The following is a 19,543-nucleotide window of genomic DNA, read 5'->3' on the forward strand; positions in this document are numbered from 1 at the left end:
GTAGCTAGTGTAATGAGGTGCAGTTCATTTTTATCTGAATGGAGTCAGCTAAAACAAACGCCTAAGGAAATTAGAATCTTTATTTCAGAACTTAGAATTCAAGAAAGACACGTGTTTCTGATTCTTCAAATGTTGCAATTCAGTTTTGGCTTCAAACACGGTCAGAGAGAGTTTGGTTTACCTGCCTTCTGGGTAAAACATATATTATTATATAGTATTATTTTTATATTTATATGTAAAATATATATAATTTGGAAAGTTTGGTTTTTCGAGACAGGGTTTCTCTGTGTAGCTTTGCGCCTTTCCTGGAACTCACTCTGTAGACCAGGCTGGCCTCGAACTCACAGAGATCCGCCTGGCTCTGCCTCCCGAGTTCTGGGATTAAAGGCGTGTGCCACCACCGCCCGGCATAATTTGGAAATTTTAGTATATTTTGGTATCAGTGCAATACAAATCTCAACTTTATTTAATATTGGGGTAATATTTTGAATCTTTCCTTGTCTTATGCTTTTCTCTGTAGCAGAAGAGTTAGTTGAATGTTGGTTCTTCAATAGTCATTTCAGCATACAAACGCAAATTGGAATAATGTTTATAGATTTGGGGTGGTCAGTTTTCCTCCTGAGCCTCATCATAACCTGAGTTTAGTGTATGGCGGTTGTGTGGTGTGTGTTGGCGCTCAGGTACGTGAGTTTAGTGTATGGCGGTTGTGTGGTGTGTGTTGGTGTTCAGGTACGTGAGTTTAGTGTATGGCGGTTGTGTGGTGTGTGTTGGCGCTCAGGTATGTGAGTTTAGTGTATGGTGGTTGTGTGGCGTGTGTTGGCGCTCAGGTACGTGAGTTTAGTGTATGGCGGTTGTGTGGTGTGTGTTGGCGCTCAGGTACCTGAGTTTAGTGTATGGCGGTTGTGTGTGGTGTGTGGCGGTGATCAGGTACGTGAGTTTAGTGTATGGTGGTTGTGTGGTGTGTGTTGGCGCTCAGGTACGCTGGACCTTACTTGAGCTCTTCCAGCCCAGTGCACTTATACATTTTAATGTGTGTTTCTCCCAGGTAGTTGGCTTCTAGTAAAGGAAGACTGCGGTCACTATTAGCCTCCTTCCTAAGCAATTTTTTTGGGGGGGCGGGGGTTGGAATATTATCCTTTTCAAAGAAACTAACATTTTTCAAATAGAAGTAAATATAGATTGAAAATATTTAAGTTTTTACTTGCTTTAGTTTATTAATTCTAAAAGAGCTCATCTTGCTTTTAAATTGTTTCTAAGATGTTGTGGTGCTTATTCAAATCTAGTAAATTTACCCATAAGAAAATGAGGTACCCACTAAACTTTGAGAACATCTGAAATGCCAGCTTAGTATTTTATCTGAGCGAGTAACCTAAAATTTCTATAAGTGACCCGGGAATGTCTTACCTGTCTTTTTTAGGGTTTATTCAACCTTAGAAATTATTGGTGATTTAGTGCTTCTTCCCTGAAAGAACATTTGGTCACTTAGTCATATTTAACAGTTCAAAAATTTTTGCTTATTGAAATCAGTATTTTTCTTTCACATTTAAAGAAATTGTTCCTGTGGTTGGGGATGTAGCTCAGTGCTAGATGCCTGCATGTGCCAGGCCTTGGATTCCACCCTCAGCACCATTAAAAAAGATTCCTACTCCCATTGTTAACAGAACAGATGCAAATATCACTTTTACAGTGTTCTAAAATATTACCAGTTGGCCAGGTGGTGGTGGTGCACATCTTTGAGGCCAGCCTGATCTATAGAGTGAGTTCCAGGACAGCCAGGGCCTACACAGAGAAACCCTGTCTCAAAAAAAAAACAAAGAAAAAACAAAATGAAAGACTATCCCAAGTCTTGGGCTGTCCAGAGATAACTGTAATACAGGGAAGAATTTAGAGGTATCTCAGAAACCTTGTGTATAGTGCATACTTTTTCCTAAATATGATTTTGTAATGACTAAATAGTATAGCTCTTCAGATAGACTCATAATAGTATCCAGTCATATTTTAATTAATTTGAGGACACAGACTTGCTTCTGGTCGGCAGGCCTAGGTGGTTAGTGGTGAAGAAGTGCAGCACTGATGAATCGCCGATCCCTATTGTGGAGCTACTGTCTTACGCGCTCCTCTCTGCTTTCTGCTGGGTCTCACAAACTCCTGTCCCTTTCCAGGCTGGATTGATGTCACCTGGGATGCTGGTGGCTCAAACTCTTACCGTATGGGCGCAGAAGGAAAATTTGACCTCAAGCTTGCACCAGGGTACGACCCTGATACAGTGGCATCACCCAAACCTGTTTCATCCACTGTTTCAGGCACAACGCAGTCATGGAGCAGCCTGGTGAAAAACAACTGTCCAGACAAGACCCCTGCTGCTGCAGGCTCCTCAAGTAGAAAAGGAAGCAGCAGCTCTGTGTGTAGCGTGGCCAGTAGCAGCGACATCAGCTTGGGTTCGACCAAAACGGAACGGAGATCAGAGATTGTAATGGAACACAGTATAGTTTCAGGAGCTGATGTCCATGAACCCATTGTTGTTCTTTCTTCTGCTGAAAACGTCCCTCAAACAGAAGTAGGGTCATCTTCCAGTGCAAGCACCAGCACCCTAACAGCGGAGACGGGAAGTGAAAATGCTGACAGGAAGTTAGGCCCTGATAGTTCTGTCCGAGCTCCTGGGGAGTCTAGCGCCATATCCATGGGCATAGTCAGTGTTAGCTCTCCTGACGTTAGCTCAGTGTCTGACTTAACTAACAAGGAAGCGGCTTCCCAGCGCCCCCTTAGCTCTGCAGCAAGCAACAGACTGTCGGTGAGTTCCTTGTTGGCCGCTGGGGCCCCTATGAGCTCCAGTGCAAGCGTGCCTAACCTGTCCTCGAGAGAAACCTCCAGCTTGGAGAGCTTTGTGAGGAGAGTGGCGAACATAGCGCGGACTAACGCCACCAACAACATGAACCTCAGCCGGAGTAGCAGCGACAACAACACTAACACTTTGGGCAGGACTGTGATGAGCACGGCAAGTGAGTGAGCCCCTCCTCCTGTGTGTGTGGGGGGGTGGGGTGGGGGGGTGGGGACACAGGACGGGACACGGGACCTAGGGCTTCCTTCGGCTCGGAGGGCCCCCACCCCGCAGGGCCTCCGGCCAGTGAGCTCCGGCTGCAGCCCTGAGCTGCTGGAGCCGTGTAGACAGACAGACCGCAGCAGAGGCAGCCCCTTGGGACTCTGCAGCCAAGCTCTGAGGAATCTAAGTTTTAAGAATTCAGATCAACGTGTATTTATAGTAAATGGTTAAACAAAATGACATGACAAAGTAGATGACTATTTAATGTTAAATAGTATCGCTGTAACCAGTATAGCTTTCCTTAGCTCCTATTCATTTTAGCCTCTGACGGCCATTTAATTCTGATTGAAGTTATTAATGGGTCAAAGGAATTCCCATAGAAATTACAGTAAAAATTATTTCTATTGCTTGTTTCCCTTTTTGTAAAAGCCAGGCTTTAAATATTTTGAACATAGTAGTATTTTTTAAAACAGTAGTTTTTTAGTTGGTTTTCAGTTGGGTCCCCAAAGTTCTTGCCTTTCAGTGTTTTCGTTATTAATGTTTTTCTTGGCCTTTAATAAACTATTTCTTGTTTTTTTTTCTAAGGTTCATATTTAACTGATTTGCTTCATTTTTATTTTTAGCTTCTCCTCTTATGGGTGCTCAGAGTTTCCCTAATTTAACCACGCCTGGCACTACATCCACGGTGACAATGTCCACATCCAGTGTCACCAGCAGCAGCAATGTGGCCACGGCGACAACAGTTCTGTCAGTGGGTCAGTCCTTAAGTAACACTTTAACCACCAGCCTCACGTCCACCTCTAGTGAGAGCGACACAGGTCAGGAAGCTGAATATTCTCTATATGGTAAGTCACAGCATGAAGTTTATACATATTGATGTGTCATCCATACTGTATATAAATATATGTCATTCTTGGGTTTTATTCTTGGGGATATGGAGTTTGAGGTAAGGTCTCACTTTGTAGCTTTAGCTGGTCTAGAACTGGCTATGTAACTGGGCTGGCCTTGAACTCAAGGAATCCACCTGCCTCTGCCTTCTGAGTGCTGGGATTAAAGGTGTGTGCCACCATGCCCATCCTCAGATATCTTTAACCTTTTATATAAGTTTGTCTTCATAGAAAATGGGAAACTGTGATGTGCAGGAGTATTAAAAATTATCTGATTATAGGGGCTGGAGAGATGGCTCAGGGGTTCAGAGCACTTGTTGCTCTTGCAGAGGACCTGGGTTCTATTCCCAACCCCCTCATAGTGGCTCACAACCATCCACAACTCCAGTTCCAAGGGACCCAACATCTCTTCTGACTTCCAAGGATACTGCGTGCATATGGTTCACAGACATACATGCAGGCAAAATAAAATCATACGCATAAAATGGATTTTTAAAATTTTACTCAATCACTGGGCAAGCTTCAGTGAAACCTTTCACTATTAGGATAAGAATTTGTACTGTATCAAACTGATAATAGAAAAAATAAAAAAAGTAAAAGCCTTTAAAAAATTTGTAAACTATTTGATAAAAAAAACTGATTATAAGCAAAGTACACATCTAAGAACTTTCATATATCATCTTCTTTTGCCTCTTGTCAATAATAACCATTATTTAATAACCATTATAACAAAATATTCGATACCTGTCAGTAAGGCAAGAAGTGTGACAGAAGAGTGATTTTTATAAAGTGATACTTCTTATATACAATTATAGGATCTTTTGGAAAGAATTGCATGGCTGAATTCTGTTGGTTTGAGATGAGGTTTGGCTATGTATCCCTGGTTAGCTTGGAACTTGCTATGTAGAGCAAGTTAGAGCCTGCTAACCTTTAATTTTGGGCAATCCGGCCTCTGTCTCCTGAGTACTGGAATTTGGGTTATTTGCCATGATACTTGGCTAACATTTGACTTTTTTCAAATTCATTATAGTTTTCTTAGAAAATTCTCAGATTTCATCTTCATGGCTTCTGTATAGTAGGCAGAGACAAAAACTACTTAATTCTCTTAATGTTTTAAAAAAGGGACTGGAGAGATGGCTCAGCAGTTAATACTTGTTGCTATTGCAGAGGACCTGGGTTCAGTTCCCAGCACCCACAGGGCAGCTCACAGGCATCTGGAATTCCAGTGAAATGGATACCTTCTGCCGGCTTCTGCTGCCCTTCGTGGTACTAGACAGGCTTATGGCTTATTAAAAATGTAAAAGAAAACGTAAAGTCCCTACTTCCCAAACCTGATCAGGTACATGTCTGACACACACACACACGTCTGATACACACGCGCGTGCGCACATACATACATATATTTATATACACATATATATATATAAATATATACACACACATACACAAAAGGGAATTATATCTTTTGAGTTAGTTCTTTAACTCAGTACATTTGAAAATATATCCCATTGCTGGATGTGTTTTTACAACATTTGGGATTACTGCCAAAAATTCCTCTATGGGATCCTCATGATAAGTTATATACTTTTATAGTTAAGTCACAACTTTTTTTCCCCCATAAACAATTTAGGATTGTAGTACTGTGAATTTTTTCAGGATAATTCCTTAAAAAGTTATTACTTCCAGAAAAGTTGTTTTCCTGTTGAGATGAAGTGAAATGCTTTTACCACACACCCTTGATCATTCTGTCCGTTTTCCCTCCAGCAGGCCCAGGACTCACAGGCTAGCTAGCGCTCTGTCCTTGAGCTGTATCTTCAGCCCTCTGTTCTTTTAAAGAAAAATCATTTTTGATAATTTCAAAGATAAGAGCTTATATAATGATACATTTTAAATACTTTATGTATACGTCTTTTAATGGGTTTCCTTTTTCCCCTATAATATGGTCTCTTATATTTTAAGCCAAAAATTTAATGTTTTATTGTTTTATGACAGTCATATTCCTCATTTTTGTGTTTTATCCATTAAATGTGCAAAATTTGATGATTATTACTTCAAAGTCTTATACATTCATTGAGTTAGTTATTTTCATGGCGCTCTGTCCCTTCCTACTCACTTGTTAATACAGTAATTTTAAGCCTTAAGATTCATTTTTATTTGTGTATGCACATGTGAATATAGGTGTTCATGGAGTTGAGAACAGGATGTCGGATCCCCTGAAGCTCGGGTACAGGTGTTTGCCCCTGCCCAGCATAGTGCTGGGGACTAAACTCACGTCCTTTGCAGTTGCTCTTGCCTGGTGAGCCCCCCTCTCCAGCTCCTCACACCTTAGCTCTTGATCATGGTAGTCTTAAGATTAAGAAGCTGTGAGTCCAATCCCAGTACTCGGGAGGCAGAGGCAGGTGGTTCTCTTTGAGTTTGAGGATAGCCAGGGCTACACAGAGAAAATCCCGTCTCAATCTCCACCCCTCACCCGCCACCCTCCAAAAAAAGGGCCGCTGTGGGTATGCCGGTGTGAAAGGACGTAAAATGTTCGGACTATCGACTGTCTTTAGAAGTATTAGATGATGAAGTTACTCTCTCTACTCCTAACACTAATGGACTTTTTAGGATTACATGAGGGATGTGAGTAACATTGGTCTTACAATGCTTTAATTAGATGTAAAAATTATTGCAGTGTAACCTTTCTACTTTGAGAGCCATAGTTTGAATATGTGGCATATTCACGTATTTGAAATTTAGAGCTTTTCTGGTTTCTTTCTTCATTTAGGATAAAATTTCACTGTGTAGTTCGAGCTAGACTTGTATATTTGACTTTCCTGGCCCAAGGTCTAGGAGCTCAGGTTATAGATGTGTAGCACCGTGCCAGGCACTGAGAGCCTTTTATTGTTCTTACATACAAATAACAGAAGGAATGCAGGAAAATGACTTGAGTGAATTGTCAAACTGTCAGAAAATGTCAGTATATGAAGTTAAGAGTATGTGTCTTAAAACCCAAACCACAAGTGTAATGGGTTTATTTTTTATAGAGCCATATTATGTTCATGAGAGCTGTTGTAAATTGCAAGAAAGCCTTTCGCACATGCTAAGGGTAATATATTTCGTTAAACGTAAGATGCCAATCATTGCAAGACACACCATGTTTTTAAATGTCACTGATGCTAAAGCTGTTGCCAGACATGCTGGGACTTGTCAGTAACAACAGGACACATACTGACTTCACAATATTAAGTGTTAAAAAAATGTTTACCTTTTTAATTAATAAGTAGAATATCATGACTCTTCTAAATTTTGATTAAAAGACTTTTGGCTTAAAGGTCTGCAGATGCAGGTTACTAAATACTTGTCGATAATCTGATGTTCTTTGGGAATATGTATTTTCACCTTGGTTTAGTTCTAGTGTTAAGAGTTTGTATTCACTTTATACAGCTAGAAAAAAACTTTCCTTGTTTAATCTCATTATTCTGCTTGTTTTTAGTTCTCGTAATGAACAGCTTGTTAGTGTCTTTATGTTGGATGATGTAAATTTGATACATACTTTTAAAAAGTACTATTTCTGCCGGGCGGTGGTGGCGCACGCCTTTAATCCCAGCACTTGGGAGGCAGAGGCAGGCGGATCTCTGTGAGTTCGAGGCCAGCCTGGTCTCCAAAGTGAGTTCCAGGAAAGGCGCAAAGCTACACAGAGAAACCCTGTCTCGAAAAACCAAAAAAAAAAAAAAATAAAATAAATAAATAAATAAATAAATAAATAAATAATTAAATAAATAAAAAGTACTATTTCTTATTTTTTGTATGTGCATATGATACATGTGTGTAGAGGTCAGAGGACAACTTCCAGGAGCCAGTTTTTCCCTCTTCTGTGGGTTCTGAGGATTGAATTCAGGTTGTCAGGCTTGTGTGACAAGGACTTTTGACACACTGAACCTTCTTGCTGGTCCTTTTTTTTTTTTTTGAAAGACAATCTTATTGTATAGTTCAGGCTGGCCTTGAACTCATGATTCTCCTGCTTCCACCTACTGAGTGTTTGCATTACAGCTATAAACCATCACTCTAACATGATCCAATCTTCATTGGAGGATATATCCTAAAGAAGAAGATAAAGGAGATTTAAGATTACTGAACTTGCTTATGCATTAAATCATATAGACAATGTGAAAGATACTATATACTTTTTCATTACAAATAGATGTTATTCTTAAGTAGACATTGTCATTAAATAACATGCTGGGTCTAAGCTTAATTCTTTTTGATTGACTTAAATTCTGTTTGTCTTCATAAGGCCTTTTATAAAAGCTCATATTTATAGATATTAGTTCATTTATTTATTAAATCCTCTGTCTTCTGTAGGTTTCTTACAGACTTAGACATTCTAGGTTTGTTTACAATGATGTATATGTGATATAACAGTTCTTTGCACATAGTGTATGCTCAGTAGCCATTCATGGGTGGAATAAATAACTCCAGGGGCTCTTTTCACCATATTATATGTCCTGTAGTATTCAGAGAGTGAAGTGGGGTTGTTTATATTTTTGTTTTGTCTTAAACAACATCCACATGGTTGCCATTTCATAGATTTTATGGACTGGCGTACACTTTGCGTTCATCCATTCTCTCTGCCATGCTTGTGATTAGTCTCAGTTGTTAATTATTATCTTATGTGTGTTGTTATGATATATAGGCGGCATCATTAACTGGCATTTACGCTTGGGCCTTTTGAATTGTATCTCTGGTTTGCACAACCCCCGATGTGAAGATACCCTGCTGCTGCTGTTGTGTGCTGTTAATTGTACTGACAATAAGGCTGTTGACTTTTTTCCTCCTAGATTTTCTTGATAGCTGTCGTGCCAGTACTCTGTTAGCTGAGCTAGATGATGATGAGGATTTGCCTGAGCCTGATGAGGAAGATGATGAGAATGAAGATGACAATCAGGAGGACCAAGAATACGAGGAGGTTATGGTAGAGAGAATCTCCCATTCCCTTCACTGATGTAGGGTGTTCAAAGGCAGGCATGGTGGTACTCCCTTGATATCCCAGCACTTGGGAAATAGAGACAGGAAGATCAGAAATTCAAGGTCATCCTCAGCACTTGGGGAGTTGAGGCTAGTCTTGGCTGAATCAAAAAATTATCTCAAAAATAAAATAGATGGGATAAAATATTATTAAATGACAAAAAAAATTTAGTTAGTGGAATGAAGAACTTTAAAAAAAATGCTTTTTAGTATGTCTCATCACTCAGATGGCATGTGCCCGGAGCCCACAAGACTGCTCAGTGGGTAAAGACGCTTGCCACTAAGCCTGATGACCTGAGTTCAGTAATCCCTGGCACCAGATAGGGAAAGGAGAGACTGGAGTCCTACAAGTTGTCCTCTGATCTCCACATACATGTGTGCTCACACATACATACACAAAATATATAGTGAGTGTAAAAGAAGAGATTACATGCCATAGTCCCCTCACTCGGGCTGGAGCAGGAAGACTGAGGGCAGCCTGGGATTCACAGGAAGTTCTGGGTCAGACTGGGCTATATGATAAAACTTTGTCTCAAAGGAAAGTTGCTACTCCAGGGACTGGAGGTGTAACTCAGTGGTGGAGTATGGGACACAAGGCTCTGGGTTCAGTCTCTAGTGTTGTGAAAAAAGAAAAAACACTTAAGTGTGTTCTTTATGAAGAAGGCTAGTATAAAATGCATGACAAAATAAAACACCCAAACACCTCATCGGCCAATGAAAGAGAATAATTTTTTTAATAATTTATTTTATTTTATGTACATTGGTGTGTATAGGATTTGAAGAGAGGGAAGGGCAATAGGAGTTAAGGGAACAGCGGGAAGGATTGCTCAGATAGTTCTTCATCTATTGTGCTTGTGTGAGTTAGTGTAGTGGTCAGTATTAGTGTGATGATGTAGAGCTCCAAAGAGCTAATTAAGAATATGATTATGAGAGTATGGTCATGGAAGTTTATTAATTCTTCTATAATAGGTGATGTAGCATCTTGTAAGCCTAATTGGAATGGATAAGCCATATAAGATATATAGAGATTAATCTATAATTTAACTTTAACAAAGATATGTAATGAATTTACCAATAACTCATTGAGAAAGACATAACAATTTATGGGAATGGCTTGAAACCAATTTTAGGGGGTTTGAATCCTTCCTTTCTTAATTACTTTCACATAAGTAGTTTCTTTGAATGTGTGATAAGGCGGAGGGCAACTGTGGAGTCATTCTATGTATGTCTGTGCGAAGGTGGCGGAGTCCCTGAAATTGGAGTTACAGACAGTTATGAGCTGCCATGTGGGTGCTGGGAATTGAACCTGGGTCCTCTGGAAGAGCAGCCAGTACTCTTAACCACTGAGCCATCTCTCCAGCCCTAAAGAGAATGATGTCTGAGTAACACTTTTCTTGGGCTAGACTGAATGAAGAGTATTGATCAAATCATTAAACCTATGTCTTTGGTGTTTTTTAATTTCAGATTCTCAGACGTCCATCCCTGCAACGTCGAGCCGGCTCCCGCTCTGATGTAACACACCACGCTGTCACCTCACAGCTGCCACAGGTTCCTTCTGGAGCAGGCAGCCGACCTATAGGGGAACAGGTAGTTAATACCATGTTTACTCTCCCTATCGTGTGTTTTACACCCACAGGAAAGCGTCACCCAAAGGCCCATCATTACATGCCGAAAGGAGAAGGTGGGAGCTGTCGGCAGAAACCACCTTCCCCTGGAGCTTAGGTTCCCTGTTCAGAGAATCGCTGATCGCTCTGGTGTGATGCAACTGTGGTGGTCTACTTGAGACTGCTTATCTTGGCCTTTGAGTAGAAATGAGCATATACTAAAAACCAGTAAGTTTACAGTAGTCGCAGTTACACTGGAAGAAGTTGTAGTAGTCTTTTTTTTTTTTTTCCTCCCTCTCATTAAGACATCTCATCCAGGTGGTGGTGGTGCACGCCGTTAATCCCAGCACTCAGGAGGCAGAGTCAAGGGGATCTCTGTGAGTTCCAGGACAGCCTGGGCTACACAAAGAAACCCTGTCTTAAACAACAAAAGAAAAGAAAAAGAAACCTCGATTCCCGAGCTCTACATTTTTTAAATGTAGACTCAGCACCCCCCGCTCCTGCATGCATATAGATCAGAAGTTGGTTTTCTCTTTGAATTTGGGCCATCACGTACGGGTGGTAATCACTCCGGCCTATTGAGTTACCTCCTTAGCCTGTAGTGGTAACCCTCTTAGCAAACACTGATCACGTAGGGGTGGGCATAGTTCTGATTGCACCACATGAGTCACTGACTTCTTTGCAACAGCCCTCTAAGTGTTATTATTCAGATTTCAGAAGAAGTGACGCTGGAAGTCATACATCATAGTTATACATAATATGTATACATAGAGCTAACACCATAGCTGTATAATATCAATTTATCTATTGAAAAATTATTTCAGTCAAGTGTTCAGAGTTTCACAGTAAAGACGTTCATCTGTTTGTCTTACAGAAATTCAAAACACCTCCCAGTGACTTACCTACCCATTTTGTGCCAATAATCTAGTATGAAATGAAGTTTACATTAAGAAAAAAAAATAGACTCATAGGAAATTGGAAAAGTACTACAAAAGGTTGCCTGTGCCTTTTGCCTAGGTTTTTCCCAATGGTTAGTCTATGCCACCAAATTGTAGTATCAAAGATAGGAAATAGAGATTGAATATAGTTCTTTGTCATATTACCACAGGTATAGCTTTGTGTCACCACCAGTACAATATACATTTGATAAATATGTATCTTTACTCGTCTGTATTAGCTTATTTTATGCTTTAGCAATCAGTTCAAGTAAAGAAGTACAGTCTCCAGAGAGAACTAAGGACCAGTGAGATAGCTCAGTGGATGACGTCCTGCCACCAACCCTGACAAACCCAAGTTTGATCTCTGGGACTCACATGTTGGAAGGAGAGAACCAGCTCCCTCAAGTTGTCCTCTGACCTCCACACAGACATAAAATACACACCTAAGTAACTAACTGTAGTTTAAAATGAAAGAATGACTTGACACGTAGCTACCTTATTTGGTAGACAGCAAGTCAGTTGAGGGATAAGATCTGTTCCCGAGACTGTGTGACCGTATGAGGAATTTTCCTGCCACAGGAGGAAGAGGAGTATGAAACCAAAGGAGGACGCCGGCGGACCTGGGACGATGACTACGTGCTCAAGCGCCAGTTCTCCGCCTTGGTGCCTGCTTTTGATCCTAGACCCGGTCGGACCAACGTCCAACAGACAACAGACCTCGAGATCCCTCCCCCAGGTACAGTGGGTTGAGTGTTGATCCAGTCTTAGTTGGTGACCGATGAAATGGTTACACAAAGTTTGAGAAGTCAAGTGCTGCTTCTCTTTGCAGGTTATAACACATTTTCCTTTAAACCCTGGGCTGTATAGATGTTGGGACCAATGATAGATCGAGTTCAGGGTATAAAGGGGCTAAGCCTGACAAGCTGCCTTCAAACCCTGGAATCCACATGGTAGAAGAGATCATAAATTGTTCCATGATCCAGATCCACAGGTGCTCTGTGGCACCTCCCCCAATAAATAAGTAAATATCAAAAAAAAAATAAAAATGAAGTTTCAAAAAAGCTGTTTCAGGGCTGGGGCTCTTCTCGACTGGGGAAGTACCTGCTCTGCAGACGGGAGGACTGCGTTGGGGTCCTCAGCACCTGTGCCAGAGTGGGAGGTGGGGTGGGAGAAACCGGTTCTGCTCCAAAGCAGCTGCTGTTGTTGCGAGGATCCAGGTCTGGTTCCCAGCATCCACAGCAGGCAGCTCACAACTGCCTGTAACTCCAGTTCCAGGGGTCTGACATCCTCTTCTGGCCTCTGCAGATACATGAACACACACACACACACACACACACACACACACACACACACACACACACGTAAAAATACATATGGGGGAAGAAGCTGGGTATGGCAGCTGGTGTCTGGGATCCCATTACTGGGATCAGAGACGGGGATTTCTGGGTCGTGCTGGCAGCCAAACATAAGTAAAAACATAAAGTGAAGACAACTAAGGAAGACATGGTGTAGACCTCTGGCCTCCACACGCATGTGTGTGCACAAGTGCACAAATGTACAACGCACATGACACATAGCATAAAACCCAAACAATCAAAAACGGATATTTCAGAGGAGCAATCCAACTTCGTTCTGTCTTAAGCAGAGTTGGGATTTTATTAAAGGTATTCAGATGGGTATGTTGTCACATACCTTGCAGTACCAGCACGTGGGAGGCTGATGGCATGAGAGTCAGAAGTTTGAGGCCAGCTTTGGCTTACTTTGAATTTTAGACCAGCCTGGGCTAGATGAGACTGTGTCTCAGAACAAGAAGAACAACAAAACCTTCCAATAAAAACAATAAAAAAAGAAAAGAAAAAAAGAATAGATACTTAAAGGTAGACTTTGAGCATAGGGGTTAAGAAGAAAGATGTTCAGAAAGATACACTTCAGAGAATGTATATGGGCTTCTTAAAGAAGAGTTGATCCGTGTGTGTGTGTGTGTGTGTGTGTGTGTGTGTGTGTGTGTGTGTGTGTGTGTGTGTGTGTGTGTGTTTGCTGGGGGATTGAACCCAGGACCTTGAATCATGCAGTCTGCCATGAAGCTACATGTCCAACAAAGCATTGTTTGTATTTGTCAAGTCTTTTAAGCAAGGCATTATTTAAAGGTGGGTTTTTAATTCTGCTTTCTACTGGATCAAAAGTGTTAAATATTAACTTTGAAAAGCTGTCTGCTTCTCCAATCAAGATTTCTGGAGTCAGGTGGCCTGGGTGATAACTTTATCTGCTAACTCTTACAGTGCTAGGTGTGGTGGCACATGCCTTGAATTCTGAAATTTAGGGGCAGAAGCAGGTGGAGTTCAAGCCCAGCTTGGCTACATGGTGAGACTCTATCTCCATAGCAAAACAAAAACAAAAAACTGGGCGTTTTATACGGCATGATAGGCACCTAATCTGCCCCCTCCTGCCCACGATATCTAGAGCTTAATTTCTGGAACTTGTCACTATGTTGTCCTAACATGGCAGAGAGACTTTGCAGGTAAATTGAGTTACGCACCTCCAGGTGGGCCCAATAGAGTCCTTGTAAGAGGGAGGCAGAAGGATTGGAGCCATAGGAGATGTGGTGCCAAGCAAACAGAGGTCCATGATGAGAGGCTGTGAACTAAGGAGTCTGGGCCTGCACAGCCTCCAGAAGTGACAACCATGATGAGGGGCCATGAGCTAAAGAATCTGGGCCTGCCCAGAGAGTAAGGAATCTCCACTGCCCTGGAGCCTCCAGTAGGAACGAAGCCTACAATTTTGATGTAAGACTTCAAATCTCGAGAAGTATGAGATAATAAACAAGAACACCCATTTTGTAGAAATACTGGATCTCCACATCTCTTTCATGGAGAGAATGAGACTTCTTCTTTGGCAAGGTAGTTAAAAAACAAAAGATGAAATGAAGTTAAGACATTTTAGGTTGTTTATCATGGTACCTGATTGTGCCTCAGTATACACCAGGTATTCTAATACACAATTCTTTTGTTTTGTTTTTTTGTTTTTTTTGAGACAGTGTTTCTCTGTGTAGTTTTGGTGCCTGTCCTGGATCTCACTCTGTAGACCAGGCTGGCCTCGAACTCACAGAGATCTGCCTGGCTCTGCTGGGATTAAAGGTGTACACCACCACTGCCCAGTAATGCTTCATTTTTTTAATTTATTTATTTATTTTTAGTTACCCTGGTCTGAGAGGCTCAGGCAAGTGGATTGCCATGAGTTCAAAGGCTAGCCTGGAACTTGCCGGACTATATAGCATGTTCCAGGCCACCCTGAACTCCGTAATAGGACCTTTTCACACAAACCAGAAATAATAAGTGAATCTTAAAGCCAGGAGAGGTTTAAGCAGACATCATTTAGTGACTGGATGGCCTTGTTTCCTAGTGCAGTGCTCCTTGTGAGCTTGTTTCCCATCTTGCCCATCTTGTTTGTTTGTTTGTTTGTTTGTTTTTTTCCTTTTATTTTATTTTATTTTACAATACCATTCAGTTCTACATATCAGCCAGGGGTTCCCCTGTTCTCCCCCCTCCCACCCCCTCCTCTTATCCCCAGCCCACCCCCCATTCCCACCTCTTCCAGGGCAAAGCCTCCCCTCCCCACCCCCAGGACTGCGATCAACCTGGTAGACTCAGTCCAGGCAGGTCCAGTCCCTTCCTCCCAGACTGAGCCAAGCGTCCCTGCATAAGTTCCAGGTTTCAAACAGCCAACTCATGCAATGAGCACAGGACTTGGTCCCACTGCCTAGATGCCTCCCAAACAGATCAAGCCAATCAATTGTCTCACCTATTCAGAGGGCCTGATCCAGCTGGGGGCCCCTCAGCCTTTGGTTCATAGTTCATGTTTTTCCATTCTTTTGGCTATTTTTTTTTTCAATAATTGAGTAAAACTGAAATTTATTATAAGCCACAGTTGTCCTAGGGACCTCCATGCTATATATATAGCCTTCATGGTTCTATGGGTTGTGGTCTGATTGTTCTTTATTTTATATCTAGAATCCACTTATGAGTGAGTACATACCAAGACTGTCTTTCTGGGTTTGGGTTACCTCACTCAGGATGATTTTTTTCTAGTTCCATCCATTTGCCTGCAAATTTCATGCTTTCATTGGTTTTCTCTGCTGAGTAGTACTCCATTGTGTATATGTACCACATTTTTTTTATCCATTCTTCCGTTGATGGGCATCTAGGTTGTTTCCAGGTTCTGGCTATTACAAATAGTGCTGCTATGAACATAGCTGAGCATGTATCTTTATGGTATGAATCAACATTCCTTGGGTATCTACCCAAGAGTGGTATGCCTGGGTCTTGAGGTAGTTCGATTCCTAATTTTCTGAGAAACCGCCATACTGATTTCCACAGTGGTTGTACAAGTTTACATTCCCACCAACAGTGGAGGAGTGTTCCCTTTTCTCCACATCCTCTCCAACATTGACTGTCATTAGTGTTTTTGATCTTAGCCATTCTAACAGGTGTAAGGTGGTATCTCAGAGTCGTTTTGATTTGCATTTCTCTGATGATTAAGGATGTTGAGCATTTCTTTAAATGTCTTTCAGCCATTTGTGATTCTTGTTTTGTGAATTCTCTGTTTAGCTCTTTAGCCCATTTTTAATTGGACTGTTCAGTATTTTGATGTCTAGTTTCTTGAGTTCTTTATGTACTGTGGAGATCAATCCTCTGTCAGATGTGGGGTTGGTGAAGATCTTTTCCCATCTTTCATATCTTTAGGAACACCTCACTCGGAGCTCTTGGAAGAAGTGGAATGCACTCCATCCCCTCGACTGGCTCTCACACTGAAAGTGACTGGGCTTGGAACAACTCGGGAAGTTGAACTGCCACTTAGCAATTTCAGATCGACCATCTTTTATTATGTACAGAAACTGCTTCAGCTGTCTTGTAATGGCAATGTGAAGTCAGATAAACTGAGGCGTATTTGGGAGCCCACTTACACGTAAGAGATTTTAACTTGCTATTGAAGCAGACATCGTTATTATCTAGGCCAAGAAGTGTTGAGTCTCTGTATTTTACATTACAGGAACAGAAAAGATTTGTTTCTGGTTTTGTTGCTTTGCAGGAACCAATAAGGCTGTTTCTGACTGCAGGTGTAGGATGGCTAAACTTAAGAACTAGAACGATCTTTGGAGATCGTCTAATCTAGACTCAGGGTTGAAAACAGTGTTACTTGAATTTTTATAATTGCATATGATAGAAGTACTAAATATACCTTATTTGTTCTTTTTGTGGATATGTGTTAGGCTTTCTCTCTATTCATTCCACAAATAATTGTCAATGACATGACTGATTTAATGTGCTTGCAGTCAAATATGTACCCGAGCTATAACCCCAAAGATTGAACGTTTTTGTTTCTCAATTTCAAAATCTATAAAATGAAGCAGAATTGTGAGGAATTAATGGATTAACACATGAGAAGTGTTTTCAGTTATTGTTTCTAGGACCTAGTAAGTGCTTAGTATTTAATTAGTATTTTATAACAAACAATAAATTGTTAACATGTAATTTCACTTTTGTTAATTGGGTTTATGATGTTCTTAATAGTTCATAATCCTAGATGATATCCGATAGAAGTAACATGAGATAGAAGGTACACTGGTTTTATCACCTCAGACACTCAAAATTGATTTCACTGTCTTAGAAAATAAGCATTTCTTACCGATGTTGGTATACGACTTTAATCCCAGTGCTAGGGAGGCAGAGACAGGTGGTTGTCTGAGTTCCAGGACAACCAGAGCTATATAGAGAAACCCTGTCTTGAAAAAGAAAAAGAAAAGAAGAGAAAGAAGATAAACATTTCTCATCATCATAGGCTTTCTATCTGCTCATTGAAATAAAAAATTAACTGCATTTTATTTATGTAACTGTAAAAGAAGTCAAAACATTTAGTATATAGAGTGTTCATATCTTTAAAAACTTGGTGGATTTGGGCTGTTGAGATGGCACAATTGGCTAAAGACTGCTTAATGCCAAGCCCGGTGGCCTGAGCTCTAGTCCTGGAATCTACTTGGTGGAAGGAGAGAACTGACTCTCAGTCCTCTGGATTCCACAGCATTCTATGGTATATGTGTATTCACATGTACACATGTGAGCAATTTCAACAATTAAATTGAAAACTAGATTTGGTGTATGTATTCTTTGTCATTGTGGGGTGTTTTTTTTTTTTTTTTCTTTCTGTTTTTTGAGACAGGGTTTCTCTGTTTAGTCCCTACTGCCTGGCCCTGGCCTTTGTTTTGTTTTTTAAAGATGGAGTCTCATGTAGCAAAGATTGGCCTCAAACTTGCTATGTAGCAAAGGATGACTTTGAATTTATGATTTACCTGCCCCTGCTCTCCTACTCTTAAGTACCGGACATGTACCACCACACCCTGTTGATGGATGCTTTCTTTGGAGTATTTTGTCTTAAAATTTCTATCTGAGCCAGACAAGGTGTCATGTGGCTATAATCCCAGCACATGGGAGGAAGAGTGCGGTCAGCAGAATCAATTTTGAGGCCAGCCTGGGATACATAGTCAGAGTTGTTGCAAAGAGTAAGGGTTGGGGATAGACCTCAGTGGTAGAGTATTTGCTGGCCACTCTTTGAGTTCAGTGTTTAATGACATATATGTCTAATGAATGACCTCATTAAAGTATATTTGTAAAGATTAGATCTTTATTGGAAGTGAGTATAAATCACTTGATTTTTGAATTAATTGAATAATGTCTTTATGTTTAGAATCATGTATAGAGAAATGAAGGATTCTGATAAAGAAAAAGAAAATGGGAAAATGGTAAGTTATTTTTAGAAAATGGGTCTTAGTTACTTAGTGAAAAAAAGTAAAAGATTATCTTAGTGTTCTATTGCTGTGAAGAGACACCATGACCACAGTAACTCTTATCAAGGGAAGCATTTGATTGGGAGCTGGCTTACAGTTCCAGAGGCTTAGTCCATTATCCTCATCGGGAGCATGGCAGCAGGCTGGAGTGGTGCCGGAGAAGTAGCTGAGAGGCAGCAGGGAGAGAGAGACTGGGCCTGGCTTGGGCTTTTGAAACCTCAAAGCCCGCCTCCAGTTACACACTTCTCTAATAAGGTCGTACCTCCTAATCCTTCTGTTCCTGTCAGAGTGCTACTCCCTGACAACTAAGCATTCAAATCTGTGAGCCTGTGAAGACATTTGGTTCCCTAGCCACACCCCCCAGATTTCTAGCCATATAGTGCAAAACTGCATTCAGTCCAACTTCAGAAGTTCCTATAATCTGTCAAAGTCTCAACAGTGTTTAAATTCCAAAGTTCAAAGTTTCTGAGACTCATGGCAATCTCTTAACTGTAACCCCTTTTGAATCAAAATGCAGATCACATACTTCTAACATACAATGGCACAGAATATACATTACCAATCTGATTCTAAATCCAGAACCATGTATCCAGAGTTCTGCTCCTTAATGGGACTGGAACCTGCCCTGTTGGAACCTTGTCCAGTGACATTTGCATCAGCTTTCTGTCGTGGATTGTGTCCTTCACTACCTAAGCTTCTCTTTAATTCCTTTTTACAAGTTGAAAAGTCGCTGGGTGGGATCTTGCCCTGAGATCACCATTGTCTGTATTCCATTTAGCATCAGGCTTTTCTTTAAATTTTGTATTTCCTTGGGCACAGGACTTAGCTCCATTACCCTTCCGGTGCTCCTTTTCTCCTCGAACTGTGCATTTTGTTCTCAGTGTCCAGCTTTTTTCTTTTCATTATAGATCTGCTAAGAGTGACCACTAATAACCACATGGCATACTCTAAATTAGGTTGTCATAAATAAATGCCAATGCCATCAATCCAAAACTCTTTAATTCTGCCTCAGGCAGATTTCTAGGACAAGGGCAAAAGGCAGCCACATTCTTAGCCAAAATATCGCAAGAATAATTTCCAGGCCACTTACTAATATTCTTACCCTCTGAAACTTCTTGAGCTGAGAGGGTGAGAGGAAAGACATAGAAAATGGGCCTGGTGTGAGCTTTTGAAACTTCAAAGCCTACCCCTAAGTGACACACTTCCTCCAACAAGGCCCCACCTCCTAA

At 41.0% G+C, this 19,543-nt stretch overlaps 1 protein-coding gene across 8 annotated transcripts in view; it reads left to right on the forward strand.

Moving 5' to 3' along the window:
• The window catches only part of Hectd1 (HECT domain E3 ubiquitin protein ligase 1), a 92,268-nt gene that overhangs the window by 60,939 nt on the left and 11,786 nt on the right, over positions 1-19,543 (forward strand). For 2 of the 8 annotated variants that reach the window (XM_076550689.1, XM_076550692.1), the window contains exons 25-31: positions 2,163-2,999; positions 3,664-3,885; positions 8,748-8,881; positions 10,399-10,521; positions 12,056-12,212; positions 16,216-16,438; positions 18,215-18,269. In XM_076550689.1, coding sequence (XP_076406804.1) covers positions 2,163-2,999; positions 3,664-3,885; positions 8,748-8,881; positions 10,399-10,521; positions 12,056-12,212; positions 16,216-16,438; positions 18,215-18,269 — 1,751 coding nt within the window. The remainder of the gene's footprint in view (positions 1-2,162; positions 3,000-3,663; positions 3,886-8,747; positions 8,882-10,398; positions 10,522-12,055; positions 12,213-16,215; positions 16,439-18,214; positions 18,270-19,543) is intronic. The other 6 variants (XM_076550688.1, XM_076550693.1, XM_076550690.1 and 3 more) reach the window with 3 other exon arrangements.

Source organism: Peromyscus maniculatus, chromosome 14 (assembly GCF_049852395.1).
Source record: "Peromyscus maniculatus bairdii isolate BWxNUB_F1_BW_parent chromosome 14, HU_Pman_BW_mat_3.1, whole genome shotgun sequence".
Classification (NCBI taxonomy): domain Eukaryota; kingdom Metazoa; phylum Chordata; class Mammalia; order Rodentia; family Cricetidae; genus Peromyscus; species Peromyscus maniculatus.